The 25,566-nt window shown below is 43.9% G+C and overlaps 2 protein-coding genes across 2 annotated transcripts in view; one reads left to right on the forward strand and one right to left on the reverse strand.

Annotated features, from left to right (window-relative positions):
- Positions 1 to 3,358: 3,358 nt before the first annotated feature.
- lrit2 (leucine-rich repeat, immunoglobulin-like and transmembrane domains 2) lies at positions 3,359 to 9,171 on the forward strand. Its single transcript, XM_078199305.1, has 3 exons — positions 3,359 to 3,396; positions 3,474 to 4,255; positions 8,366 to 9,171. The coding sequence occupies exons 2-3, from the start codon at positions 3,487 to 3,489 to the stop codon at positions 9,169 to 9,171; spliced, it is 1,575 nt and encodes a 524-aa protein (XP_078055431.1). The 5' UTR covers positions 3,359 to 3,396; positions 3,474 to 3,486.
- A 15,029-nt stretch (positions 9,172 to 24,200) lies between these two features.
- The window catches only part of cdhr1a (cadherin-related family member 1a), a 37,989-nt gene continuing 36,623 nt past the window's right edge, over positions 24,201 to 25,566 (reverse strand). Inside the window, exon 17 of the mRNA XM_078199306.1 lies at positions 24,201 to 24,761. Coding sequence (XP_078055432.1) covers positions 24,201 to 24,761 — 561 coding nt within the window. The remainder of the gene's footprint in view (positions 24,762 to 25,566) is intronic.

Here is a 25,566-nt window from a genome sequence, read left to right on the forward strand (position 1 = left end):
AGAGGCACGATAAAGTAGTATATAAATCCAAATCTTTCCTTATATTAAAGATTCAGAATTCATACTGGCCTGTGATTTTGGGTCCCTAGCAGAATGAGACATTTTAGCGTTGGGGACTGATACTCCTTGGTCATTTTCAGGCCCAGTCAAATCCTTCAAATTCACATCTGGATTGGTTCAATGCAGAATGAAGATTACTGTCCTTTCTCTACCCCATACTGTATCACAGAAAGTGCTCCGGTTTGAGATGTCTATGTTTCACATCAACTGCCTCCTTTCTTGGTCATTGACACTTTTATGTACAATTACATGTTGGAATTCTGGATTTATGCCACAGAATGTGGATTTGACCGTCCAACTAACTTCAATCAGGATTCTCACAGAAAACACCACCATAGAAGTTGCATTGGCCTGGATTTGAAGCCCTGACCTCAGATGTGAAAGTGTTGTTATTCATTTTAACCACCTTCTAACTCTCCTAAATTTCACGAAGCAATTGCTAGCTGACACTCAAGTCAGAGGGTTCCTTTAATGATCGCTGACTTCCAAGGTAAGCTTTTTATATCCTTTTGGGGTTAGGTTTGCCATTCTTAAAGAGTTTCAATGGCAGGTAGATCCAGCCATCCAGCCTGTTCAACAAGGAGTTCTGAACAAGTAGTTTAAATAGGTGGAGATGGTAGATCATAGAATCCCTACAGTGCAGAAGAAGGCATTCGGCCCATCAATTCTGTACCGACCACAATCCCACCCAGGCTCTATTCCCGTAACCCCACACATTTACCCTGCTAATCCCCCTGACACTAGGGTCAATTTAGCATGGCCAATCCACCTAACCCACACATCTTTAGACTGTGGGAGGAAACCAGAGCACCCAGACACAGGGAGAAAGTGCAAACTCCACACAGACAGTGACCCGAGGCCCTGGATCCCTGGCGCTGTGAGGTAGCAGTGCTAACAACTATGCCACTCTGCCACCGTGCCACCCCTAAACGGTGAAGCAAGGGAGGGCATAACAAAAGTAACTTTCCCCAGGTCAATTCAATTGACAACAATTTATTCCACGTAACACTGTGCACTTGTCAAACACAATTTTGTCTGTATATACAAGGTGGCAATGAAGAAATTGTCTCCCTCAGCAATACCCCTCTGATCCACAAAGCCACATGGATTAACCTTTATTGGAAAGGGTCAATAATCTATTGGGAGTTTGTCACTGTGGCTTTCATTCATTTTCGACCAGAGGTTGTTGAGTTTCATCCATTTAAAGCCCTTATAAACAGCAATACAATGACAGTGCTCCACTGGATGCTGCTTCGAATCCCATTTCCTGGCATTGCTTCCCATTGATTATTCCGCATGTTGTAGACTTGAGCCATAATAGTGATGAATTAACTGCATAAATTGGCCTGGTGGATTAATTTCAGTGTGATTTCCTGGGCAAAGTACAAAGTTCTTTAGAGGAGTCCTCACTGGAGGGAGCTATCTGACCTGTAAATAAATAAAAGTATGACCTTCTCCTTCCTACTCCATGTCCCTGTACCGGGACCTGTGCACCGCTATCCCAGATTGGACAATTCCAGCCAGTTAGGGGCCAGCAGGATTGATCCTACCGAGCGTGGTTGCTGTGCATAAATACATCCTAACGTGGCGTGACCGCCCTTTCATCCCCTTGTGTTTTTGCCATAGTTTCCGCAGTGATATAGACAAATGAAGCAGCAAATTTAAGAACAGCAAGGTGTCACAAATCACAATGAGACAGATGACTAGTTATTCTATTTTCATCCTGTCAATGTAGACAAGAGTATATCAGGATACCACAAAATTCTTCTTGTCCGGTTGCGCTGACAGACAGTGCTTCTGTTTAACACCTTATCAGAGAGATGGCATCTCAGACAGTGCAACATTACTTCAGCATTACAATGAAGTGTCGGCCTCGAGGGTCCGTGCAAGTCCTGGATTCGGGTTTGAACACAAGATTTACTGACTCAGAGGTGACTGCGACAAAACAATACGGCACGGTGGCACAGTGGTTAGCACTGCTGCCTCACAACGCCAGGGACCCGGGTTCGATTCCTGGCTTGGGTCACTGTCTGTGTGGAGTTTGCATGTTCTCCCTGCGTCTGTGTGGATTTCCTCCGGGTGCTCCGGTTTCCCCCCACAGTCCAAAGATGTGTGGGTTAGGTGAATTGGCCATAGTAAATTGCCCCTTACTGTCAGGGGGACTAGCAGACTAAATATTTGGGGCTATGGGGATAGGGGCTGGGTGGGAGTGTGGTCAGAGCAGACTTGATGGGCTGAATGGCCTCCTTCTGGACTGTAGGGATTCAATGCTTTGTGGGTTCTATGAGTACAAACTGATGCCTTATTTTGTAGAATGCACAAAGGTCACAGCTTATTTCCCTCTGGTTCACACAAAGGGAATACAGGTGGAGGTCAAAGGGTGAGATGCCCTCTGGAGAGGGTCTGACAGCACCATTCATACGTTTGAAAGTCAGATTGAGACCCAGTCTTCTAGTTTTATTGGCATTTTTAATGCGTTGAACCAGCTGGGCAGAATGTAGTGGCATGAGGCCCATAGATGTTTGGACCTAAAATTTCAGCATTAACCTCTTCAAGAGCAACTGGTGTAGTGTGTACATGGCAGCAGTGACTGCCCTCCAAGAGTAATCCATTGGTTGTTAAGCGCTCCCAGATCTGAGGTGGTGAATAACGCCATACAAGCAGCCATAGAGACTTATCCCAGTTACCTTTTGCAGGAATTCCTAAATATTTTCCCAGAAAGAGCTAACCTTAAAGATTTTAAGCTGCAAACAATATGTTGTATAGTTAGCAAAAGGCTCTTGTAATTTGCAAGTTCAAGCCCTGGTAGAACGAGTATTATATCAACAAAACAGCAGAGGAGTTAATCAGGGACTTTTACTGCTGTCTATAAATTGTATTTGAGGATTTGGGAGCAGCAGATAAAGGTGATTATACATTTTAGTTTAAATCTCGCATGCTGGACTTTATTTCGTTTGTGAATTGAATTCAGTAGAGATTTGCTAATCGATTCAAAGATGTACTGCTATATTTCAGAACACTATGCAATACTTTTACATATCGAATCCAATCGATTCCAATCGAATGCGGCTGCATGCTGTTTTCTCTGTAGAATTATCTTTCAGTTTCTTCGCCCACACATCTTGCCTCCAAGCGCTACGTCAGATGAAGATTACTCTTAATGAGATTGGATATAATCTCAAATTGCGTCTGGTGCAAACACAAACGCCTTGCCTCCATTTAAGGGAGAATGGATACGATTTGGAACATTTTCTACCTTCTCCTCGCCTGTGGCACTGAAGGAACAGTTATGTCCTGTGTTCCAGAGTGTTCCTGCAGGAATGATAGTTTCGGAAGGTGAGTGAGACTCATTGCATTGTTAGCTGAATAATGTGGGGACAGATATATTTCAAGTTGGTTTTTTTTGTTTGCAGAAGTTTGATTTGCATGTCGCCCGCCTTGCGAAGGATACCGGGGGATATCCCACTGGATGTTAAAAAGATCAGGATAGAGAATTCCCAGTTGGCAGAATTACCAGGCGGTGTTTTCTCCGCGGCCCGTGCCTTGGAATACCTGTGGCTCAATTTTAACTCCATCACACTCATGCATGCGAAGAGTCTGCAGCATTTGCATAATCTGTCCGAGTTGCGGCTGCAGGGGAACAAGTTGCTTTCAGTACCTTGGACAGCTTTCCAGGACTGCCCCGCTCTCAGGATCCTGGATCTCAAGCACAACAGACTGGATGTCCTTCCAGAGCACGCCCTGCGGTATCTGACCAACCTCACCTACCTGGACCTCTCGTCCAACCAGCTGACCGTGATCTCTGCGGATGTGTTCTTAAACTGGCCGGTCTACCAGAGTACACAGCAGCCTGGGGGGGCAGGGAGACATGTCCCCAATGCTGTGCTAGCTCTGCATGACAACCCCTGGTTCTGTGACTGCCGCCTCAAGGGTTTCGTCCACTTGGTCAAATCCATCAGCCCCCCCATCATCCTGATGAACTCTTATCTCTCCTGCTCGGGCCCCGAATCCAGGGCGGGGAAATATTTCTACGACGTGGAGCTAAAAACTTGTTTCAAACCGTCGGCAACGGCTGACAACACGAACCTTACTGTCCCCTTCGGAGAGAAGGTGCATCTGACCTGTGAGGCGACAGGAAATCCTACCCCCACAGTCTGGTGGACAAATGGTGTGAAAATCATTCGGAAATTTAACGGTATGGCCAATAATCAATTGTCAGTGTCTGAAAGTTAGCCATTCTTGTGAAATGTTATAATCTTTTAATGAGATGGATTTGGATCTAACAGAAGTTTAATTGACAGGAAAAAAATGCATCACTGGATGTAGAAAGGAATATCATTGTGGTTATTGACAAATAATATTGCAATGATTTTCATTGAATCTCACTTCCTGCAAGAAACATAGAAACTAGAAGCAGGAGTAGGCCATTCAGCCCTTCGAGCCTGCTCCGCCATTCATTTTGATCACGGTTGATCATCAAATTCAATATCCTGATCCCCCCCTTTCCCCATATCCCTTGACCCCTTTAGCCCCAAATGCCATGTTTATTTCCTGTTACACTTGCATAGAATCATACAACCCCTACAGTACAGGACATGGTCATGGTTTGGCATGGTCAATCCACCTAACCCGCACATCTTTCCCTGACCCATTTTTATAGAATCATAGGATCCTACAGTGCAGAAGGGGGCCATTCAGCCCATCGAGTCTGCACCACCCATAATCCCAACCAGGCCCTATCCCCTTAACCCCATGCACTTACCCTACCAAGTCCCCCTGACACTACGGGGCAATTTAGCATGGCCAATCCACCTAACCTGCACATCTTTGGACTGTGGGAGGAAACCGGAGCACCCGAAGGAAACCCATGCAAACACGGGGCAGAATGTGCAAACTCTGCACAGATAGTGACCCAAGCCGGGAATTGAACCCAGGTCTCTGACGCTGTGAGGCAGCAATGCGAAGCACGGTGCCACCGTGACACCCACAAATTCTGTTGATAACAGCCATATTGTTATAAAACAGCAGACCCAAAGCTCATCAGGAGGAAAGCTTTGAGATCTGTAGATGTATGAATGTAAATTTCATACAATACATAATTGCAAACTGTTCTCTCAGGATCGGTAGTGGGCTGTTTGATAGAAATTTATAGGGATTGATTGCAACAATAGGTCAACAACTTTAACTGTATCGTGTGACTACTGTGGGTTGATAGAAAGTGAACTAGATAGGCCTTAGACTTACTTGTTCCTCTGTTCCTAAACAATATACTGATTTGTCAGAACATGCAGTTCGCTATTCAGTAATTCTGCTGCTCTGACCTCAGAATCAATAACATCACAAGCCAGTGATAATCGAACTGGTCCAGTTACCCGCAGCAATGTAATATTTCATGAAGGCAGTTGAGAAAGGTAGAGCTTGTTCTTTTTGGATTTAATTTACCATCGTGTCAGTGGACATCATTCTCTCTCTCTCTTTGCTGTCCGTTGTGCTACTGCTTTTGTGTCACTGCAAAGTGAGCTCAGATGCACAAAACAACAATTTCACCATTTTCACTCGGGATTCAGAATTCCTTCAAATTTCTGAGCACAGTTAAAGTGAGAGCTATGAGATCAGCTTGACTATTTAATTATGGCTCATGTGGGTTTTTGACCCAATGTGGTTTAGTTCCAACCCAGGACATAGTCATAGTTGAAAAGTAACCAAATAGCCCATAGGAGGACTTGGGCAATTGAAACAAACACAGCAAGTTTGGAGAGGCCCCATTAACCAATCTGCTCCCTCATTAATTCCAAATTAGTTACAGGCGATATGGTGGCACAGTGGTTACCGCCGCTGCCTCATAGCACCAGGGACCCGGGTTCAATTCCGGCCTCGGGTCACTGTCAGTGTGGAGTTTGCACATTCTCCTCGTGTCTGCGTGGGTTTCCTCCGGGTGCTCCGGTTTCCTCCCACAGTCCAAAGATGTGCTGGTTAGGTGCATTGGCCATGCTAAATTGGCTCTAGTGTCAGGGTTATTAGCAGGGTAAGTATGTAGGGTCACGGGAATAGGGCTTGGGTGGAATTGTGGTCGATGCAGACTCGATGGGCCGAATGGCCTCCTTCTGCACTGTAAGGATTGTATGAGGAAAGGCTCAGTCTGTAAAATCACCCTCAGTAAAAGACCCCTTTTTCTTGCAGTCAATGTGACCCGCAGTACAAAGCAGTGAAGACTTTGATTTATAAATGCTTGAATTCTACTGCTCCACCCACCACCGAATCGGAGCGGGTGAGGGGCGGAGAACGGAAATGTCCGTTGACCTCAGGCAGGAATTTCCGGTCTCGCTTGAGCAAGGCCGTTAAATCCCGATAGTGTCTTTTACAATCACAGAACACCCCAAGCACTTTACAGACAATTAGACACTTTTGAAATGTAGTCATTGTTGAAATGTAAGAAATGTTGTGCCCAATTTACACAAAGCAAGCTCCCACAGACAGCAATCTGATAATGCGAGAGGATCTGTTTTTATCATGTTGATTAGGGAATAAATATTGACCAGGACCCTGAGGGATAACTCCCCCATTGTTTGTCAATGTAGTACCAAGGATCTTGTACATCTACTTGAGGGGGCAGACAGGATCTTGTGTTTTACATCTTATTTGAAAGACAGCACCTCAGGCAGTGCAGCACCCCTTCAGTTTGGCATGTATTGGAATGCCAGGTTAGATATTCGTGTTCAAGTCTCTGAAGTGGGATTTGGACCTGACACTGAGGCAAGATTGCTACCAACTGAGCCATAGAGGATATAACAAATGCACTTCAATGGATGTCCTAACTAACTAATCAATAAACTGAGTAAAACTTATTTGAAAAGGAATGCAAAGATGTTGGAATGCAGAAAAAGACAATCAATTTCTCCCATCTCACTCTGTCAAACTTCTGTACCTGAACTGATTATAATTCATCTCCTTCCTCTACTTATTAATGAATCATTGAACTAAATGTATTTCAGTTACCTAATCTGAGCAATTTACCATAACTAGATAAATGTCAATACAAAAGAAGGTAGTGAGAATTGGAAGAATGACCCATGGATAGGCAAGAGCAGTATTAATGGAAGCCTTGTATTTCTTTTATATTTGTGTCTGAAATTTGCACGGCTATGATTCTATGACACTGATAAAGCCGTTTTTATTGCCCACCTGCAATTGCCCTTGGAGTTTGGTGGTTCTTTTTTCTGATGCAGCAGAATTGTTTTGACTTCAAGGAAAGAAAGGAGGGACAGAAGTCATAGAATCCCTACAGTGCGGAAGGAGACCATTCAGCACATCGAGTCTGCACCGACTACAATCTCACCCAGGCCCTATCCCCATAACCACATACATTTACCCTAGTTAGTCCCCCTGATACTAAAGGGCAATTTAACATGGCGAATCCACCTAATCCGCACATCTTTGGGCAGTGGAAGGAAACCGGAGCACCCGGAGGAAACCCACGCAGACACGGGAGAATGTGCAAACTCCAAACAGACAGTGACCCAAGCCGGGAATTGAACCCGGGTCCCTAGTGTTGTAAGACAGCAGTGCTAACCACTGTGCTACCATGCCGACCCATGTATGTGATTGTTGTACATGGCCCAATTGATAAGTCTCCGCACTATTTTCTATCTCTGAATGGCACCACTTTCTTAATCCCTCCCAGAGAGATTGAACAGATGACATAGAAAATATGGACTAGGAATGTTAAAGTAGTGCAGCAGTGACACCTAGTAAGAGTAACACTTCAGTAAGACTAAGCTACCACTCAGTGTACTGATGCACCATTGTTTCTGTCAGTCATGAGCTTGAAGTGGCTCAGTCTCAGAATGGATGCAAAGCAAGTGGGAGATGTTCACTTTTGTACAACTGTCACCCATGCCTTCAACGGCAAACTCTTGCGCTGAATAAAGTGGCTAAAATAATTTAAATAATCACTGGGAAAATGCTATTGTGTCAGGTAAAGCTCCATTTTGAGCTATTTCTTACAAGGTGTGTTTTAGTTACCCAAAGCAAATGGACATCCTGATTGGGAAATAAATAAAAAGTTGGTTTTCCTTACGGAAGGAATCTTCATTTGTCCTACCTGAAAGCTTTTTTGTGAGGGGAAAAAGACAGGCCAAAAGATAAACCTACTGTGGCTGGAGTTCAAATCTTTATTATTGTACTTTATGATTATGGTGGGGGCCTTGGCAATATTTATGCAGTCTATATAAAAATAATGTGTGTGTTTTTGCATGATCAATTATGGAAATTGTGTAAATAAAACACACCTTTACATTAATTACAGTGTCTGTCACAAATATCGATGAAGAAAGAGTGAAGTCGGAGCTAGTCATTCCATCAGTCCACAGTACACATGAGGGGAGTTACCTGTGTATTACTGCTAACTACCTTGGGAACTCATCTGTCCGGATTCTGGTGAATGTTTTAACTCCGGAAACTTTGCCGGCAGCAGCGTCCTTATCCCCTTCGTCCTCGGAAGAGGAGAATGTCTATGTGGATGTCAGGATTGCAAAGCAGACGGTGTATGGCATTACGCTGGAGTGGCAAGCTGCAACTGTGAACCCTGCTGAAACCTGGTACACATTGCACTTTGGCAAGTTTGAGGACACCGAGAAAGAAATGATTTATATTGGACCAGGAGTGAACACCTACTCAGTCAATGATCTGTCTCCAGCAACAAAGTACCAGGTGTGTGTGACCTTGAGGAACCAGCTTCCAAAGAGAAGTCAGTGCATTATATTTATCACGGGCAACGATATCAGTGAATTGGAGCAACGGGAGAAGCTCATTCACATCATAGTTATAGTGTGTGCCATGGTGTTGGCAGTCCCGGCTGGAATGTACGCCTGCACCACAGAGAACCACTTCAGCTGCTTCGACAAGTGTGGCAAGTTTTGCCGAAGACACAGACGGGGAGAGAAAGTCCTGAAGAGGGGGACGCAAGATGTCACTTTTGACAGCTTGCAGACAGGCAGCGATGCTGAACTCTGCAACAGAAGCTCCAAGGAGGACAGGAAGAGGCGCAAAAAATCCGATGACAAAACCCACAAGGCCAAAACAGAGCACAAGAATAGTGACGAATTGTATTAGGCAAGATCCGCTTGTTTTAGGCTACAGCATTTTTTTTATTCGCCAGTGGATATTTTATCATCAGGGCTCCATGCCCTGACTGTACTGTACATCTGTTCACAATATGGCACAGTAATTGTGCTCTGTGTTAAAGCACACCCATCTGTTCCTGTCAATTATAGACACACACTTGGCATTTAGGTTAATTGCCATTGACAAGTAGAGCAAAAATCTTATACAGGCAAGCTGATCTCCTGCAACATTGTACAAGCAAAGGTTTTGTGTCCAGGTGGCGTGGGGTTAGAGGCTAGGATACAGTTTGACCAGGGTACACGGGCATAATTCAGTCCCGACACTTTAAATTTTTGTATCTAACATTTGTACTGTTTATGGGCGGCACGGTGGCACAGTGGTTAGCACAGGTGCCTTGCAGTGCCAGGGATCCGGGTTCGATTCCCAAATTGGGTCACTATCTGTGCAGTCTCCTACCAATGATGGGATTGATTAACTCATGTTCATCTGTGTGGGTTTCCTCCGGGTGCTCCAGTTTCCTCCAAAAGACATGCTGGTTAGGTGCACTGGCCACGCTAAATTCTCCCTCAGTGTACCCGAACAGGCACTGGAGTGTGGCGACTAGAGGATTTTCACAGTAACTTCATTGCAGTGTTAATGTAAGCCTACTTGTGACACTAATAAATATTTTTTAAAACTTATAAATAGTGACACTCCTAATGAGTTGGAAAGCAGAAAAGTTGAAGGCTGAGTGCAGGCTGAGGAACAGGGAGATTAGAACTAGCGGTCTATAACATCATGACTAGTATAATAAGTTTACATAGGTGATTTCAATTATAAGCATGGGCATAGAAATTAGAGTCATAGAGTCATAGAGGTTTACAGCATGGAAACAGGCCTTTTGGCCCAACTTGTCCATGCCGCTCATTTTTTTAAACCCCCAAGCTCGTCCCAATTGCCCACATTTGGCCCATATCCCTCTATACACATCTTACCCATGTAACTAAATTAATAATGGAATGAACGTAGATGTAGGATTCTCCATATGATTTCTAGATATATTCATTATACTTTACTCATTTCCTATCAAGGAATTTATTTTATTCCTGTCAGTGGATCATTTTTAGCTCTATTCTGCTTTGTTGCAAAGGTATTTGATCAAAAACATTAATTCAAGACATGGTCTCTTACTTTTCCCACTCAGTGTAAAACAGGAAGATTAGGGTGTGCTGACTAATGTATGGTTGTTCAGGTGAGTCCTGTAAAACAACTACCAAAAAGAGGTTGACAGTGGTATAGCTTGCAAACTTTCAAAAGTACTAATAAAGACACTTGGATTAAAAAAACGTTTTTTAAGTTGCCCATTACACCCTGAATAGAATTTTTTCATCAACCCAATTTTTGATTAAGTTAATGCTATTAAATCAACCCTCGACATAAATCCTTTCAAAGGGAGAGATATTCCAAGCCAGCAATACAGCAGAGAAACAAAAACACTTGAGGAGTCAGAGACGGAGCGTGTAGGTACAGCACAGCAAAGGGATTGATCTGCATCACTGCTCACCCAAACAGCATAAAGTAGCAGGTGGGCAAGATGGTAGAAGTTTAGTTAAGAAAGTAAAAATGATGGGATTGATGAACTCATGTTCATCTGGGATCAAATCAAGGAAGCAGTCAAGCTAAACAAACATTAAGTCAAAAAAGCAAAGCAAGGGAATACTTTGCCCTTTTGGTGAAATGGATGGAAGTTCAGCTGCTTGGTTTATTGGCATTGAGGTAATCAAGGTACATGAATTTGTATTTTACCATCATTTAAAAAGACATGAAGTACTAACCTGGGTGAAGGGGTTATAAGGAAATGATTGAGATGGAATAATGTTTATTCACTTTAGGTCCAGTTGGAAAAAATGAAAAGAAAAAAAATATATATATAAAGTAAATGGAAGCCAACATTTTATGGAAATAAAATTTATTCACGAACAGGCGACTAGGGGATTTTCACAGTAATTTCATTGCAGTGTTAATGTAAGCCTACTTGTGACATTAATAAACTTTAACGGTAAAGGACGGATAATAATGAGTTATTCAGAGTTGAATTTTAAGGACAGTACGGTGACACAGTGGTTAGCACTGCTGTCTCACAGCAGCAGGGACTCAGGTTCGATTCTCGGCTTGGGTCACTGTCTGTGTGGAGTTTGCACATTCTCCCCAGGCCTGTGTGGGCTTCCTCTGGGTGCTCCGGTTTCCACGAACACTCCAAAGATGTGTGGGTTAGGCGGATTGGCCATGCTAAATTGCCCCTTAATGTCAGGGGGACTAGCTAGGGTAAATACGTGGGATTATGGGGGATAAGGACCTAGATCGGATTGTGGTTGGTGCAGACTTGATGGGCCAAATGGCCTCCTTCTGCACTGTCGGGATTCTATGATTCTATAACATCATGTTTAATTGGTTAAAAATACTGAGAGGAAAATATGGACTACAAACTCTTAGATTAACAATCTGGTTATTGAACAAGATAAGATGCACTGGAGTGTCTGTACAATAGGATTAGATGGGATAAGTTGGGAGAAAGCACATGTGGAGCATAAACAGCAACACATTGCATATATTAATTGTGTGCAGTTTTGGTCTCCTATTTTGGTGTCCTCACCTGAGGAAGGATGTCCTTGCTATAGAGGGAGCACAGTGAAGGTTTACCTGTCTGATTCCTGGGATGGCAGGTATGTCATATGAGGAGAGACTAAGTCGGCTAGAATTATATTCATTGGAGTTTAGAAGGGTGAGAGGGGATCCCATGGAAACTTATAAAATTCTAACAGGGTTAGACAGGGTAGATTTAGAAAGAATGTTCCCAATGGTGGGGGAGTCCAGAACTAGTGGTTATAGTTTGAGGATAAGGGATAGACCTCTTAGGATTGAGGTGAGGAGAAATTTCTTCACCCAGAGGGTGCTGAATGTGTGGAATTCACTACCGCAGAATGTAGTTGAGGCCAAAACGTTGTCTGATTTCAAGAAGAAATTAGATATAGCTCTTGGGGCGAAAGGGATCAAGGGATATGGGGGAAAAGGGGGGCATCAGGATATTGAATTTGGTAATCAGCCGTGATCAAGATGAATGGTGGAGCAGGGTCGAAGGGCCGAATGGCCTCCTCCTGCTTCAGGTTTCTATATTTCTATATCATTCTATTAATAGCTTTGTGCCCAATAAAAGTTAAGAGCACAATATCACCAATGTGAAAAAGTATAAAAAAGTGCTGTCAAGAATGAATATATTTAACAATTTTCTATGATCATTCAATAAAAGTAACATGTGTGGAGCTTGACAGGGATCCAATACATTTATTAATTATACTCAATCTACTTCCTAAATACTCTCAAATGTAAAAAAAAACTTTAATATACACCCCGACTCAATAACTCAGATGCCCATCTATTATCGTCCAAAATTAAAAACAGCTCCTTCTGTTTTGTCTCTTTAAACATTTAGGAAATATGGAATTAATTTTCATAGAATCATAGAAATCCTACAGTGCAGAAGGAGGCCATTCGGCCCATCGAGTCTGCACCGACCACAATCCCACCCAGGCCCTACCCCCACATGTTTACCCGCTAAGCTCTCTAACCTACGCATCTCACGATTCTAAGGGGCAATTTTTAACCTGGCCAATCAACCTAACTCGCACATCTTTGGACTGTGGGAGGAAACCGGAGCACCTGGAGGAAACCCACGCAGACACGAGGAGAATGTGCAAACTCCACACAGACAGTGACCCGAGCCGGGAATCGAACCCAGAACCCTGGAGCTGTGAAGCAGTAGTGCTAACCACTGTGCTATCGTGCCGCCCTATTTTAAGACATCATTAATATCTGGCTTTTCTTTGCCTTGGGAAATGGCTATTTTCTATGGGTTTGTTTGGCCAGTCTTTGTAGTATAATAAATTTGATGAAATTACTATGAATTTCACAGCACGGAAATATGCCATTTGGCCCATCTGGTGTGTGCTGTTGTCCACATGTGCCTCCTCCTCCTAACTTATCCCACCTAACCCTATCAACATATTATAGAATCATTGGACTCACTCATGCAGCAAATGAAATCTGTTTTTGGCCAAGTTTTGCTGTCTTTTGTTTCCAATTATGGAATGGTAGACAGAGAGAGACAGAAACTGGGTTATAGGCGGCACAGTGGCACAATGGTTAGCACTGCTGCCTCACAGCTCCAGGGACTTGAATTCGATTCTCGGCTTGGGTCACTGTCTGTGCGAAGTCTGCATGTTCTCCCCATGTCTGCGTGGGTTTCCTCCGGGTGGTGCTCCAGTTTCCTCCCACAGTCCAAACGACGTGCTGGTTAGGTGCATTGACCATGCTAAATTCGCCCTCTGCGTACCCGAATAGGCGACTAGGGGATTTTCATTGCAGTGTTAATGTAAGCCTACTTGTGACATTAATAAACTTTAACGGTAAAGGACGGATAATAAGTGCTGAAACCCAATATCCATTGGAAATAGCTACATTCATCCTTGGAGGTTTAAACATCTGATTGCCCATTTGGCAGTAGTTCCTGGGGAGAAGGCCAGTGTTACCTTATCTGCAGCTGGATCATAATTTCACTGCCAGCGGTACCAGCCTGTCAAAGAGAAAATCCTCAACCATTCAGATTTTTACAGCCTCCAGTCACTTTGTTGGCCATTCAAAAACTATAGAATCCTACAGTGCAGAAGGAGGCTATTCAGCCCATCAAGTCTGCACTGACCACAATCCCACCCAGGCCCTATCCCCATACGTTTACTCTAGCTAGTCCCCCTGACACTAAGGGGCAATTTAGCATGGCCAATCCACCTAACCTGCACATCTCTGGACTGTGGGAGGAAACCTGAACACCCGGAGGGAACCCACGCAGACCCGGGGAGAATGTGCAAACTCCACACAGACAGTGACCCAAGCCAGGAATCAAACCCGGTCCCTGGCGCTGTGAGGCAGCAGTGCTAACCACTGTGCCACCGTGCTGTCCTGATCCGCTTACAACTTCTTCCACCATTCTTCTAATGGAAGGAGAATCGTCCACAGTTCCTCCTCCTGATCACAATCCACAAACTTCTGATCTGAGTGCATCTTTGGACGTCAAAGCTCATAGTCAGACGTGGTTGTGATGTCCGCAATGATGGAATAGCTGAGCAAAATGCTTTGGCAAAGCTTTACAGGCAGGGTTAGATAGCCCATGGAAGCAGGTACTTGTGACAAATCAACTCCTTTAAGAGATAGTAGAGGAATAATTGACATGCAAAAAAACATAAATGCACAAATAAATACACAAATTTTCACAGTACCTTCATTGCAGTGTTGATATAAGCCTACTTGTGACACTAATAAATAAACTTTAAATATATAAGAGGAAGAAGTCAAAGTGTGAATAAAATAAATTTAAATAATAATAAAACCTAAGATATTAAACTGAGAATGAAACACAAATGATAATAATTCTGAGCACAGTTTGTTGGTGAAACCATGTTGTATTTAAAGGTATGTGGTTTCACTTGAACAAAGTTATGTGGGTCAGGTGGGATTGGCCATGCTAAACTGTCAGGGGGGACTAGTTAGGGTAAATGCATGGTGTTATGGGGATAGGGCCTGGGTGGGATTGTGGTCGGTGTAGACTCGATGGGCTGAATGGGCTCCTTCTGCACTGTATGATTCCATGATTCTCTGAAATGAGAATGCTTTCCTTTGGAGAAATTTGGCTCAAAATTGATCATTAAAATATCAACCGCTTTGACGTGAAGATTGGATTTTTCTGAAATGCTATGGTAGAGTAAATGTAGTTTGACTAAAATCAATCTGCCTCAAAGGGAAGATGATGGCTTTGTATAAGAGCATATTGAAATAAAAGGACATAGAAGCTGCTTACACAGTCTCATCTCACTGATCCACCATCAACTAAAATGTAGGTTACGTCCGGATTAAAGTTCTGCCATTTGTCAGGCTTGCCTCCTCAGGATATAGTGACTGAAGCATTTTAGTATAACATGAGCCTGTTATGAACTGCAACATAGAACAGTACAGCCCTGGAACAGGCTCTTCGGCCTACAATGTTGTGCTGAACGTGACACCAAATTAAACTAATCCCTTTTGCCTTGGTCCATATCCCTCTGTTCCTTGCATATTCCTGTGCTTATCTAAAAGCCCCTTAAACACCCCTATCGTATTTGCCTCCACCACCACCCCCGGCAGCGCGTACCCGACACCTACCACTCTCTGTGTTAAAAACTTGCCCCTCACATCTCCTTTGAACTTTCCCCCCTCTCACTTTAAGTGTATGCACCCCCGAGTATTAGACATTTCAACTCTGGAAAAAAGATTCTGACTCTCAACCCTATCTATACCTCTCATAATTTTATTCTAATTTAAATTCTATCAGGTCTCCCCTCAGCCTCCGCCGCTCCAGAGAAAACAACCCTAATTTGTCCAGCCTTTCCTTATAGTTCATACCCTCTAATCCAGGCAGCAACCTGGTAAACCTCTTCTGCACCCTCTCCAAAGCCGCCTCATCCTTCCTGTAATGCGGTGACCAGAATTGAACGCAATACTCTTAAGTGCGGCTGAACCAAGGCTGTTAGTTGAAGGTAGGGTTTGCTTAACACACTGAACCAGCCCTCGTAGGTTCATAATAACCATCTGCTTGCTATATCTTGTGTAAACTGCATAGACTGCATTAGGTCTGATCTATTGCAGATTTAAAGATGCAAATAATTTAAAACAAATGAAGCATATCTGCTGATTATTTTCTGTAAGATTTTGTCATTACCTTATGGAATCATAGAATCCTACAGTGCAGAAGGAGTCTGCACCGACCACAATCCCACCCAGGCCCAATCCCCATAACCCCATGCATTTACCTTAGCTAGCCCCCCCCCCCCCCCCGACACTAAGGGGCAATTTCGCATGGTCAATCCATCTAACCCACACATCTTTGGACTGTGGGAGGAACCCGGAGCACCCAGAGGAAACCCACGCAGACACAGGGAGAATGTGCAAACTCCACACAGACAGTGACCCAAGCCGGGATCCGAACCAGGGTCCCTGGCACTGTGAGGCAGCACTGATAACCACTTCACTACTGTGCCGCCCATAGCTGATTCATAATTAGAAATAGAGATCTACACTCTCCCCATTCCCTAGGAATTCTGCTGTTCATTTTGGATTAGTTCTTAAATGTCTGAATACTTACTAACTAGTTACAATTCTTTTGTTTCTGACTGTAATTCTAAATGCTCACTAACAGATGATCTAATGATGTACCCTACTCGCTACCTGCTGCATGGCAAAGTGAGTCGTAAATCTAACATACCATCAGAAGACAGGTATGCATAAATTCAATAACTTCCACCATGATACCACACACTAATCACTCCCAGTGATATTGCATCGTTACTTCGAACACCATTAAAATCTTAATATTGATTTCAAATCATGGAAAGCATCACAGTAAAATCAAACATTGTCCTGCTTATAACCTCAAGGTAGGTTTTCCATTCAGTTCTTTATTTGGCATTCAGAGGGTTTATCATATTGCACAATGATACAGAAATGAGATGCACCTACATATATGCAACAACAATGGGAACTAGCACTTACATAATGCCTTTGAAATGTCCCAAAGTGCTATCAAACAGAATTTAACAACCAGCCACATATATGATGTTATGGCAAGTTTGGTTAAGGAGCTCGGTCTTAAGATGCATCTTAAGGAGAAGGGAAAAGTAGAACCAGAGAGGTGGATGGAGCGAATTCTAGAGCTTAGGTTCCACTACATGCAAAAAATGCACTTTGCAAAAGGCTCCAGGATAATGGGTTCTAACTCAAAGAAGAAGGGGCCAAAGCGGGATGATTGAGAACTTGGACAGACAGATACATTTGATGGAGATCCAATGGTCTTTGGCCTTTGGCCGGAACTCTACCACCTCGCCCGCCCAGAATCGGAGCGGGCAAGGGTCCAACAATGGAAATCTCTGTTGACCTTGAGCAGGAATTTCCGGTCTCGCCCGAGCAAGGCTGTAGAATCCCACCCTAAATTTAAAATCTAGTGAGGCAGAGGTCTTTATGAGGCAATTCCAAAAATTAGAATCCAGGCTGCTGGGTGGGTCAAAAGGAAGGGGGGATGTACCAGGGACTGGAGACAGAGATACAGAGTGGAGAGAGGTGGGATTGTAGGGTTAGAAGTGATTATGGTGATAAAGTGGGAAAGGGCATAAAGAGATTTAGAAAACAAATAGCAATCTGGGACAAAAAAAAACCTCTGAGATGAAATCAGTCAGGGTCTCAGTGGGATTACAGAGCTATTTTCCCGATTCCTTCTTTTTTGCAATTATTCGGCAAACTCTGTCACATTAACCACGGTGAGCATGCTGTAAACAAAAAGGTGATAATAGATTTGGAACATGGGTCCACTGAAAGTGAATGGAGTTAATCTTCAGGATGCTAAATAGAAATTAATCTGCTCCTGTCTGCAGATTGGAATCAGCACAGATTAATGAAACAAGAACCTTTCTGACTGCTACCTGAAATGATTTTCACAGTCTCAACTTTTCTTACTAATATGAGGCAACAAAGCTGTCAGTATCAAGGTATAAATTAGGAATTATTTGACAGCAAAGATAACTTCTGCATTGGAATTATGCCTGCCAAGTGATAGGCGATTTTTAAAAATTCATTCATGGGTCATGACCGTGACTGGCTGGCCAGCCAGCATTTATTGCCCATCCCTAGTTGCCCAAGGGCAGTTGAGCATCAACCACATTGCTGTGGAGTCACATGTAGACCAGACCAGGTAAGGGTGGCAGATTTCCCTCCCTAAAGGACATTAGTGAACCAGATGGCTTGTTCCAACAATCAATGATGGTTTCATGGTCATCAGTAGATTCTTAATTCCAGATATTTTTAATTGAGTTCAAATTCCACCATCTAGCCGTGGCAGGATTTGAACCTGGGTCCACAGAGCATTAGTTGAGTTTCTGGATTAACGGTCTAGCGATAATGCCACTAGGCCATCGCCTCCCCTAGTCTGTGGCTTACTCCTGGGTGACTAACTTAAAATGAGTCGAAAGGCCTCCCTCAACTGTAATTATCTTGCAAAACAATAGACTTAAAATCAGAAACACAGATCCTAAAGGTCAGTGACAAACGGCCCAAATTCCCAGGAAATTTATTCTGCCTAGTGACCCATGAGTATCCAAATGATTTAAAGATAGGATATTGTGGATGCTGGAAAAGTTGAAATGAAAACAGAAAATGCTGGAAATTCTCAGCAGGTCTGGCAGCTTCTGTGAAGAGAGAAACAGAGTTAACTCTGTGACCCCCACATTCTGATCTGAAATGTTTCTCTCTCTACAGGTGCTGCTTGACTGCTGATTACTACCAGAATTTTCTGTTTTTATTTAATATTCTTACTTATATATTTCTAAAGAATTGATTAGGCTTCAAAGGTCAAATCCATATTGAGGAAAATTAAATTCATTCTTTACTATTCTCAATCCAGTGGACAAACACCTTCATATATTTTGATGGCCCATAGGTCAAGCCTTAAAAATGGATAACATCGAGAGATAAATCTAGGGGAAGGTTTCTCTAGTCTCATCTCAGGTGGGACCCGTCACGAATGACGATGGAAAATTTCAACCCAGTGTTTATTCTGACTGAAGATAAATATTTTATGGAAATACCATGTTTTCTTTACCTTGCCTCCTGCAACCCCACTATCCCTTGCTTCCACTCCAAAAAAACAGACTTAAACGTGGTAAAATTTGGACATTCACCAGTAAAGTATGATGAGACTAAAGTTGACTTGTAGATTTAGATGTCAAAGTGTAATCTGCACAGTTGGGTGGCATGTCATTAACAGAGTCTGTGTTCTCATCCGAGGCATCTTGGCTATTGACAACAGAAATCCAGCACCCATTGCCCCCATGTTTTGTGCCATGCCTGGCTGAATGAGATATTGGGTGCAGGGTGTGGCGCTATGTTGCATTTTCAGTACGAACAACCTTCATCTTGATGCCTGCAAATTACACCCCAAAATCTCTTTCAAGTATAAATTGATTTGATTTGATTTATTATTGTCACATGTATTAGTGTACAGTGAAAAGTATTGTTTCTTACGGGCTATACAGACAAAACGTACCATTCATAGAGAAGGAAAGGAGAGAGTGCAGAATGTAGTGTTACAGTCATAGCTAGGCTGTAGAGAAAGATCAACTTAATATATGGTAGGTCCATTCAAAATGGCAGCAGGGAAGAAGCTGTTCTTGAGTCGATTGATATGTGACCTCAGGTTTTTGTATCTATTTCCCGATGGAAGACGGTGGAAGAGAGAATGTCCAGGGTGCGTGAGGTCCTTGATTATGCTGGCTGCTTTTCCGAGGCAGCGGGAAGTGCAGACAGAGTCAATGGATGGGAGGCTGGTTTGTGTGATGGACTGGGCTAGGTTCATGTTGATTTGTAATATGTTATTGATAAGATATGTTCTATCCCTTTCCAAGAAACACATTCCCATAAACAAGTGCATAGGTCTCAAAGGTGGCACTTGTAGCACTCTTGTCTCGGAAACAGAAGGTCACAGGTTCAAACCCCACCACAAAGTCTTCAGAACATATTCCAGATAGCACGGTGGCACAGTGGTTAGCACTGCTGCCTCACAGCACCAGGGTCCTGGGTTCAAATCCGGCCTAGGTGCACTGCCTGTGCGGAGTTTGCACATTCTCCCTGTGTTTGCGTGGGTTTCCTCCGGGTGCTCCAGTTTCCTCCCACAGTCCAAGGACGTGTGGGTTAGGTTGAGTGGCCATGCTAAATTGCCCTTTAGTGTCAGGACTAGCAAGGTAAGTACATGGGATTGCAGGAATAGGGCCTGAAATTGTGGTCGGTGCCGACTCGATGGGCCAAATGGCCTCCTTCTGCACTGTAGAGATTCTATGTTCTAAAATAAACGGGGTGGTATAGTGGTTAGCACTGCTGCCTCACATTGCCAGGGACCCGGGTGCGATTCCTGGCTTGGGTCACCTTCTGTATGGAGTCTGCACCTTGTCCCCATCTCTGCATGGGTTTCCTCCAGGTGCTCCGGTCTCCTCCCACAGTCTGAAAGGTTAGGTGCTGGTTAGGTGTATTGGCCGTGCTAAATTCTCCCTCAGTGTACCCAAACAGGCGCTGGAGTGTGGCGACTAGGGTATTTTCACAGTAACTTCATTGCAGTGTTAATGTGAGCCTACTTGTGACACCAATAAATAAAACTGCAACTAACATTCATCTGAAACAAACACATATATATGCAATACCACATGGACTGCACCAGTTCTGGAAAGTGGATCATTAACACTTTCTCAAGGGCAATTAGGAATGGGAAATAAATGCTAGCATGGTCAGCGATGCCCACATCCCATGAATGAATAAAAACAGTCATTGCCAGATCAGAATTTATCAAGATGTAGAGTTTATTTATCAAAAGGATGTCAAATACAAATCAACATGTTTAACACTGGGAAGGTTAAAGTTATGTGCTCACGAGATCCGTACTGTATATCCCATTGCTACTCTCTCACTATCTCAGCTTCATTGGTCATGTTGTTTGGTAATGTTTTAAACAAGCTGGAGAGAAGGAGGGAGTTGGACTGAGATCTCTATATCTGCCACTGAAGACTGTTTGAGGTGAATTGGTTGCACAAATCCATCATCGTTCCAATTTCAAGACAAGACAAAAGCATTATTCCATCTGCTGGCCACTAGTTGAGTCCAAAAACTTAGTTCTTTTACCATCTCCCCTACAACATTGATTACAGGCAAGTTAGAAAGTATCAAACTTCCTCAGCATTACCTTCTCCCCCTTCCCCTTTTCATTCTACCCACACTGGCCACTGGATAAAGGATTAAAAGGAATTTCCTCCAATCTCCCACCAACTTCTATCATTGTTCCTAATGGTGGGGAGTCCAGAACTAGGGTTTGAGGATAAGAGGTAAACCTTTTGGAACTGAGGTGAGGAGAAATCTCTTCACCCAGAGGGTGGTGAATGTGTGGAATTCACTGCCACAGAAAGTAGTTCCAGCCAAAATGTTGTGTGATTTCGAGAAGGAATTAGATATAGCTCTAGGGGCTAAAGGGGGTCAAGGGATATGGGAGGAAGGGGGGAATCAGGATATTGAATTCGGTGATCAGCCATGATCAAAATGAATGGTGGAGCACAAAATCACCACGGGCACAAATCACCAAATCTATCAAATCACGGTGGCACAATGGGTTAGCACTGCTGCCTCACATCGCCAGGGACCCGGGTTCAATTCCGGCCCCAGGTCACCCGTCTGTGTGGAGTTTGCACGTTCTCCCTGTGTCTTCGTGGGTTTCCTCCCACAGTCTGAAAGACATGCTGGTTAGGTCCATTGGCCATGCTAAATTGACCCTCAGTGTAGCCGAACAGGCGCTGGAGTGTGGCGACTAGGGGATTTTCACAGTAACTTCATTGCAGTGTTAATGTAAGCCTACTTGTGACTAATAAATAAACTTTAACTTTACCACATATTCACTGCTGCCTCACAGCGCCGGGGACCCGGGTTTGAATCCCGACTTGGGTCACTGTCTGTGCAGAGTCTGCACGTTCTCCCCATGTCTGCGTGGGTTTCCTCCATGCTAAATTGCTCCTTAGTGTCTCAAGATATGCGGGTTTGATTGTTAAATTGCCCCTGAGTATCAGGAGGACTAGCAGCATAAATATGTGGGATTACAAGGAGAGAGCCTGGGTGGGATTGTTGTCAGTACAGACTCGATGGGCCAAATGGCCTCCTTCTGCACCGTAGGGATTCGATGTTTATATGTTTCTGTTTCTCTCCCCGCAGATGCTGACATTTCCCAGCATTTTTTGTTTTATTTCAGATTTCCAGCATCCGCAGTATTTTGCTTTTAGTTTCTATCGTGGAGACTTTATTCTAACAGACAAGAGAAACATAAGAACTGGAGAAGGTCTTTTAGCCTCTTTTAGTACCAATTCCACCATTCAATGAGATCATGTCTGATCTGTAACCTAACTCCACATACCCACCTTCATCCCATTACCCTGAATGCATCATATGATATCCACAGAATATGGTCAAGTTAACAGAATGTATTTAAACAGAACACCATCAGGCATTAGATCAATATTACCAATGGGAGGTAGGTTTCTATAATTGAAACATAGGGCGGAATGTTACCGGCACGTTCGCCCGAGTTCCGTACGAGAATGCCGTTCTCCAAGCCTCGCCCGACCCCGGAATCAGGACAGGCGTGTCGGTAAAATTCCAGACATACTGCATATCTTATTCAGCCCAAAAATATTATAATCCTCTTTCTTTAAGGATGTGCTGGAATATTTTCCGGCAGCAATCTTCAGGAGTGGGATTCGTTTGCCTCTTGACAAATTGGATTGGTTCAAATTAAAATGTAGGTCACTTCAGATGCTGCTGTCTGCTTTTGATCATTGATGCCAGGACTTTTAGCAAATTGATCTCTGAAAATTATTTTGTATGCATTCATGTAGAAGATTGGAAACATTCCGGGGTTGAAAGGAGGGAATTTGATTTGATTCATTATTGTCACATGTTTAAGTATACAGTGAAAAGTATTGGTTCTTGCGCGCTATACAAAGCATACCGTTCATAGAGAAGGAAAGGGTGGAGAATGTGGTGTTGCAGTCATAGCTAGGGTGTAGAGGAAGATCAACTTAATACAAGGTCGGTCCATTCAAAAGTCTGACAGCAGCAGGGAAGAAACTGTTCTTGAGTTGGTTGGTACGTGACCTCAGACTTTGGTATCTTTTTCCTGATGGAGGAAGGTGGAAGAGAGAATGTCCGGGGTGCGTGGGGGTCACTGATTATGCTGGCTGCTTTGCCGAGGCAGCAGGAAGTGTATTCAGAGTCAATGGACGGGAGGCTGGTTTGAGCGATGGAGTCGATGGAGGGTATTGTCCGATATGTAAGTCAACTTGGTGGTAGTGCAGTTGAGCAGTGCGTTCATTCACTTCTGACGCAATCTCACTTTAACAGACTATTCAGGACAAGTCAGTTTCCCACTCCCCTCTGCGCCCTTTGCTTTTCCACTCACTCCAGCTCCCAATCTCCCGCTCACTATTCCGTGCATTTGTTATGGCAGCATGCAGAACAGTCCGCACATTTTGAAAGTTGATTTTCCTGTTCTGGGGGAAGCTGCAGTAACTGATGTTTCAGTGTAGGCATCACTATTAGATGGAAACTAGAGGATGTCATCCTATAGATAGGTCTACTTATATTCAGGTATATTTACTTATTAGTGTCACAAGTAGGCTTACATTAACACTGCAATGAAGTTAGTGTGAAAATCCCCGAGTCGTGCCTGTTCAGGTACACTGCGGGAGAATTTAGCATGGCCAATGCACTTAACCAGCACATCTTTACGGACTCTGGGAGGAAACCGGAGGACCCGGAGGAAACCCACGCAGACAGGGGGAGAACGTGCAGACTCCGCACAGACAGTGACCCAAGCTGGAAATCGAACCCAGGTCCCCGGCGCTGTGAGGCAGCAGTGAATATGTGGTAAAGTTAAAGCTTATTTATTAGTCACAAATAGGCTTACATTCACATTGCAATGAAGTTACTGTGAAAATCTCCCAGTCACCACACTCCGGCACCCAATTGGGTACACTGAGGGAGAATTTAGCATGGCCAATGCACCTAACCAACACGTGTTTGGGACTGTGGGAGGAAACTGGAGCACTCGGAGGAAACCCACGCAGATACGGGGAGAACGTGCAGACTCCGCACAGACAGTGACCCAAGCCGGGAATCGAACCTGGGTCCCTAGCGCTGTTAGACAGCTGTGCTAACCACTGTGTCACCGCGCCGCCCCGGTGTACATGACGTTGTGCCTTTATAACCTGTGGAACCTTTGAACTTTGTACAATATATTTTTTAAAATATGTTTCTGACAGGATTAGAAATCATCCATGTAATCGCATCACATACTTTATTTGATAGTGGCAAAACATTTTTCATAAGTACAATTTGGAAGCATCTTCATTCATTTTCTTTTCCAGGCGTTGTTTCAGCTCTGATACCAGGGCATTGCTGATGTTTGATGTCCTGCCTTTGGACTGATGTGTGCTATGACGCGGGGGATTGAGCGATTCCGACACTGTAGGCAGACTCCAATCCGGCTTGCTGAAAGTGGTCGGGAGCGTAGATACTTGGGGAGGAGGCAGTGGTGCACATGGCAATGCCAGCGGGAGTGGTGGGTGGCTACCTTTAACGCTCACGTTCTGAAAATGGTGGTTGGCTTCGGAAACGGTGAGAGTGGTTGATCTTTTGCCAGATTTCTTACTCTGGAACCACCCAGACTTGCGAGTCTTTGATTTATGGTGTGGTCTTTTCTTTATCACGCGCCTCACTGGGCCGACGCGATTGGAATTTTTATTCCGCCAAAACATAATGGTTGAAATTAAGATTGTAAGAATCACGAAAAAGCAAACTATCCCTGCCACTACTCCTAGGGCTTTCATGGGATTATCTTTAGATTGTAACAAAAAGTCTGCCATGTGCCCTTTGCCTGAAGTCTGTAAAAGAGTACAAAGAAAACAATTGATTTAGTCCCTGGGACTAGGTTCTTCATTTGTACAACACATCTGTACGGTTCATTAGATATTCAGGTATCATTTTCTCAAGTGTATAAAAGTCACACTCGTTCTTGGTTCCCTAGAGCAGCATTAGTCACACTCAATCCGTCTACACTGGGGTGCCAAGTTCAATCGTTTGAGAATTAAGTTTAACTTTGCTTCTCAGCGAAAAGAGAATCCAGTTCATAAGATTCTCAGCTAGTGTGGAATGTTGTTTAATTTACCTATTGCTCCTTTAGTGCATTTTAGAAGTTTTTTTTTCCCTTCCGGCTTATAAGGCTGTCCCTGACCTGGATTATCCCGCTGAGTGTTCGAGAAACCATCTGCTCCTTGGCCGCTGGCCAATGCCAGCTTTAAGTCACTCGTTAAAGACACGTGCCAGCTATCCAGGGTGGCTCACGCTGTGAGGCGATCGGGTGATGAGAGGTTTTCCATATGGGAAAGCCCTGCTGCATATTGAGAAGGCGTCCACATTGCGCTTGGTGACACAGCACAGCTTCTCTGCCCTGCCTCCTGATATCCACCCAGTGCAAGGTTAATGGGCAGAGATCATCATAATGCAAAGGTCGGAGATTCCACCCACTAAAGGGGAGGCGTAGTGGTATTGTCACTGGATCTGTAATCCAGTGACCCAGGGTAATGCTCTGGATACTTGGGTTCAAATGACAGATGATGAAATTTGTTTCAATAGAAATCTGGAATTATGGGTGGGATTTTCCAGCCATGCTGGCCCCGAAACCGGAAA

The sequence above is a fragment of the Mustelus asterias genome, chromosome 28 (genome assembly GCF_964213995.1).
Source record: "Mustelus asterias chromosome 28, sMusAst1.hap1.1, whole genome shotgun sequence".
Lineage (NCBI taxonomy): Eukaryota > Metazoa > Chordata > Chondrichthyes > Carcharhiniformes > Triakidae > Mustelus > Mustelus asterias.

Bases quoted from the DNA above. Each gene is read 5' to 3' on its own strand.
- lrit2 (XM_078199305.1), top strand. From the start codon at position 3,487: ATGTCGCCCGCCTTGCGAAGGATACCGGGGGATATCCCACTGGATGTT. The intron at 4,256-8,365 runs GTATGGCCAATA...CATTAATTACAG, and splicing joins AATCATTCGGAAATTTAACG to TGTCTGTCACAAATATCGAT.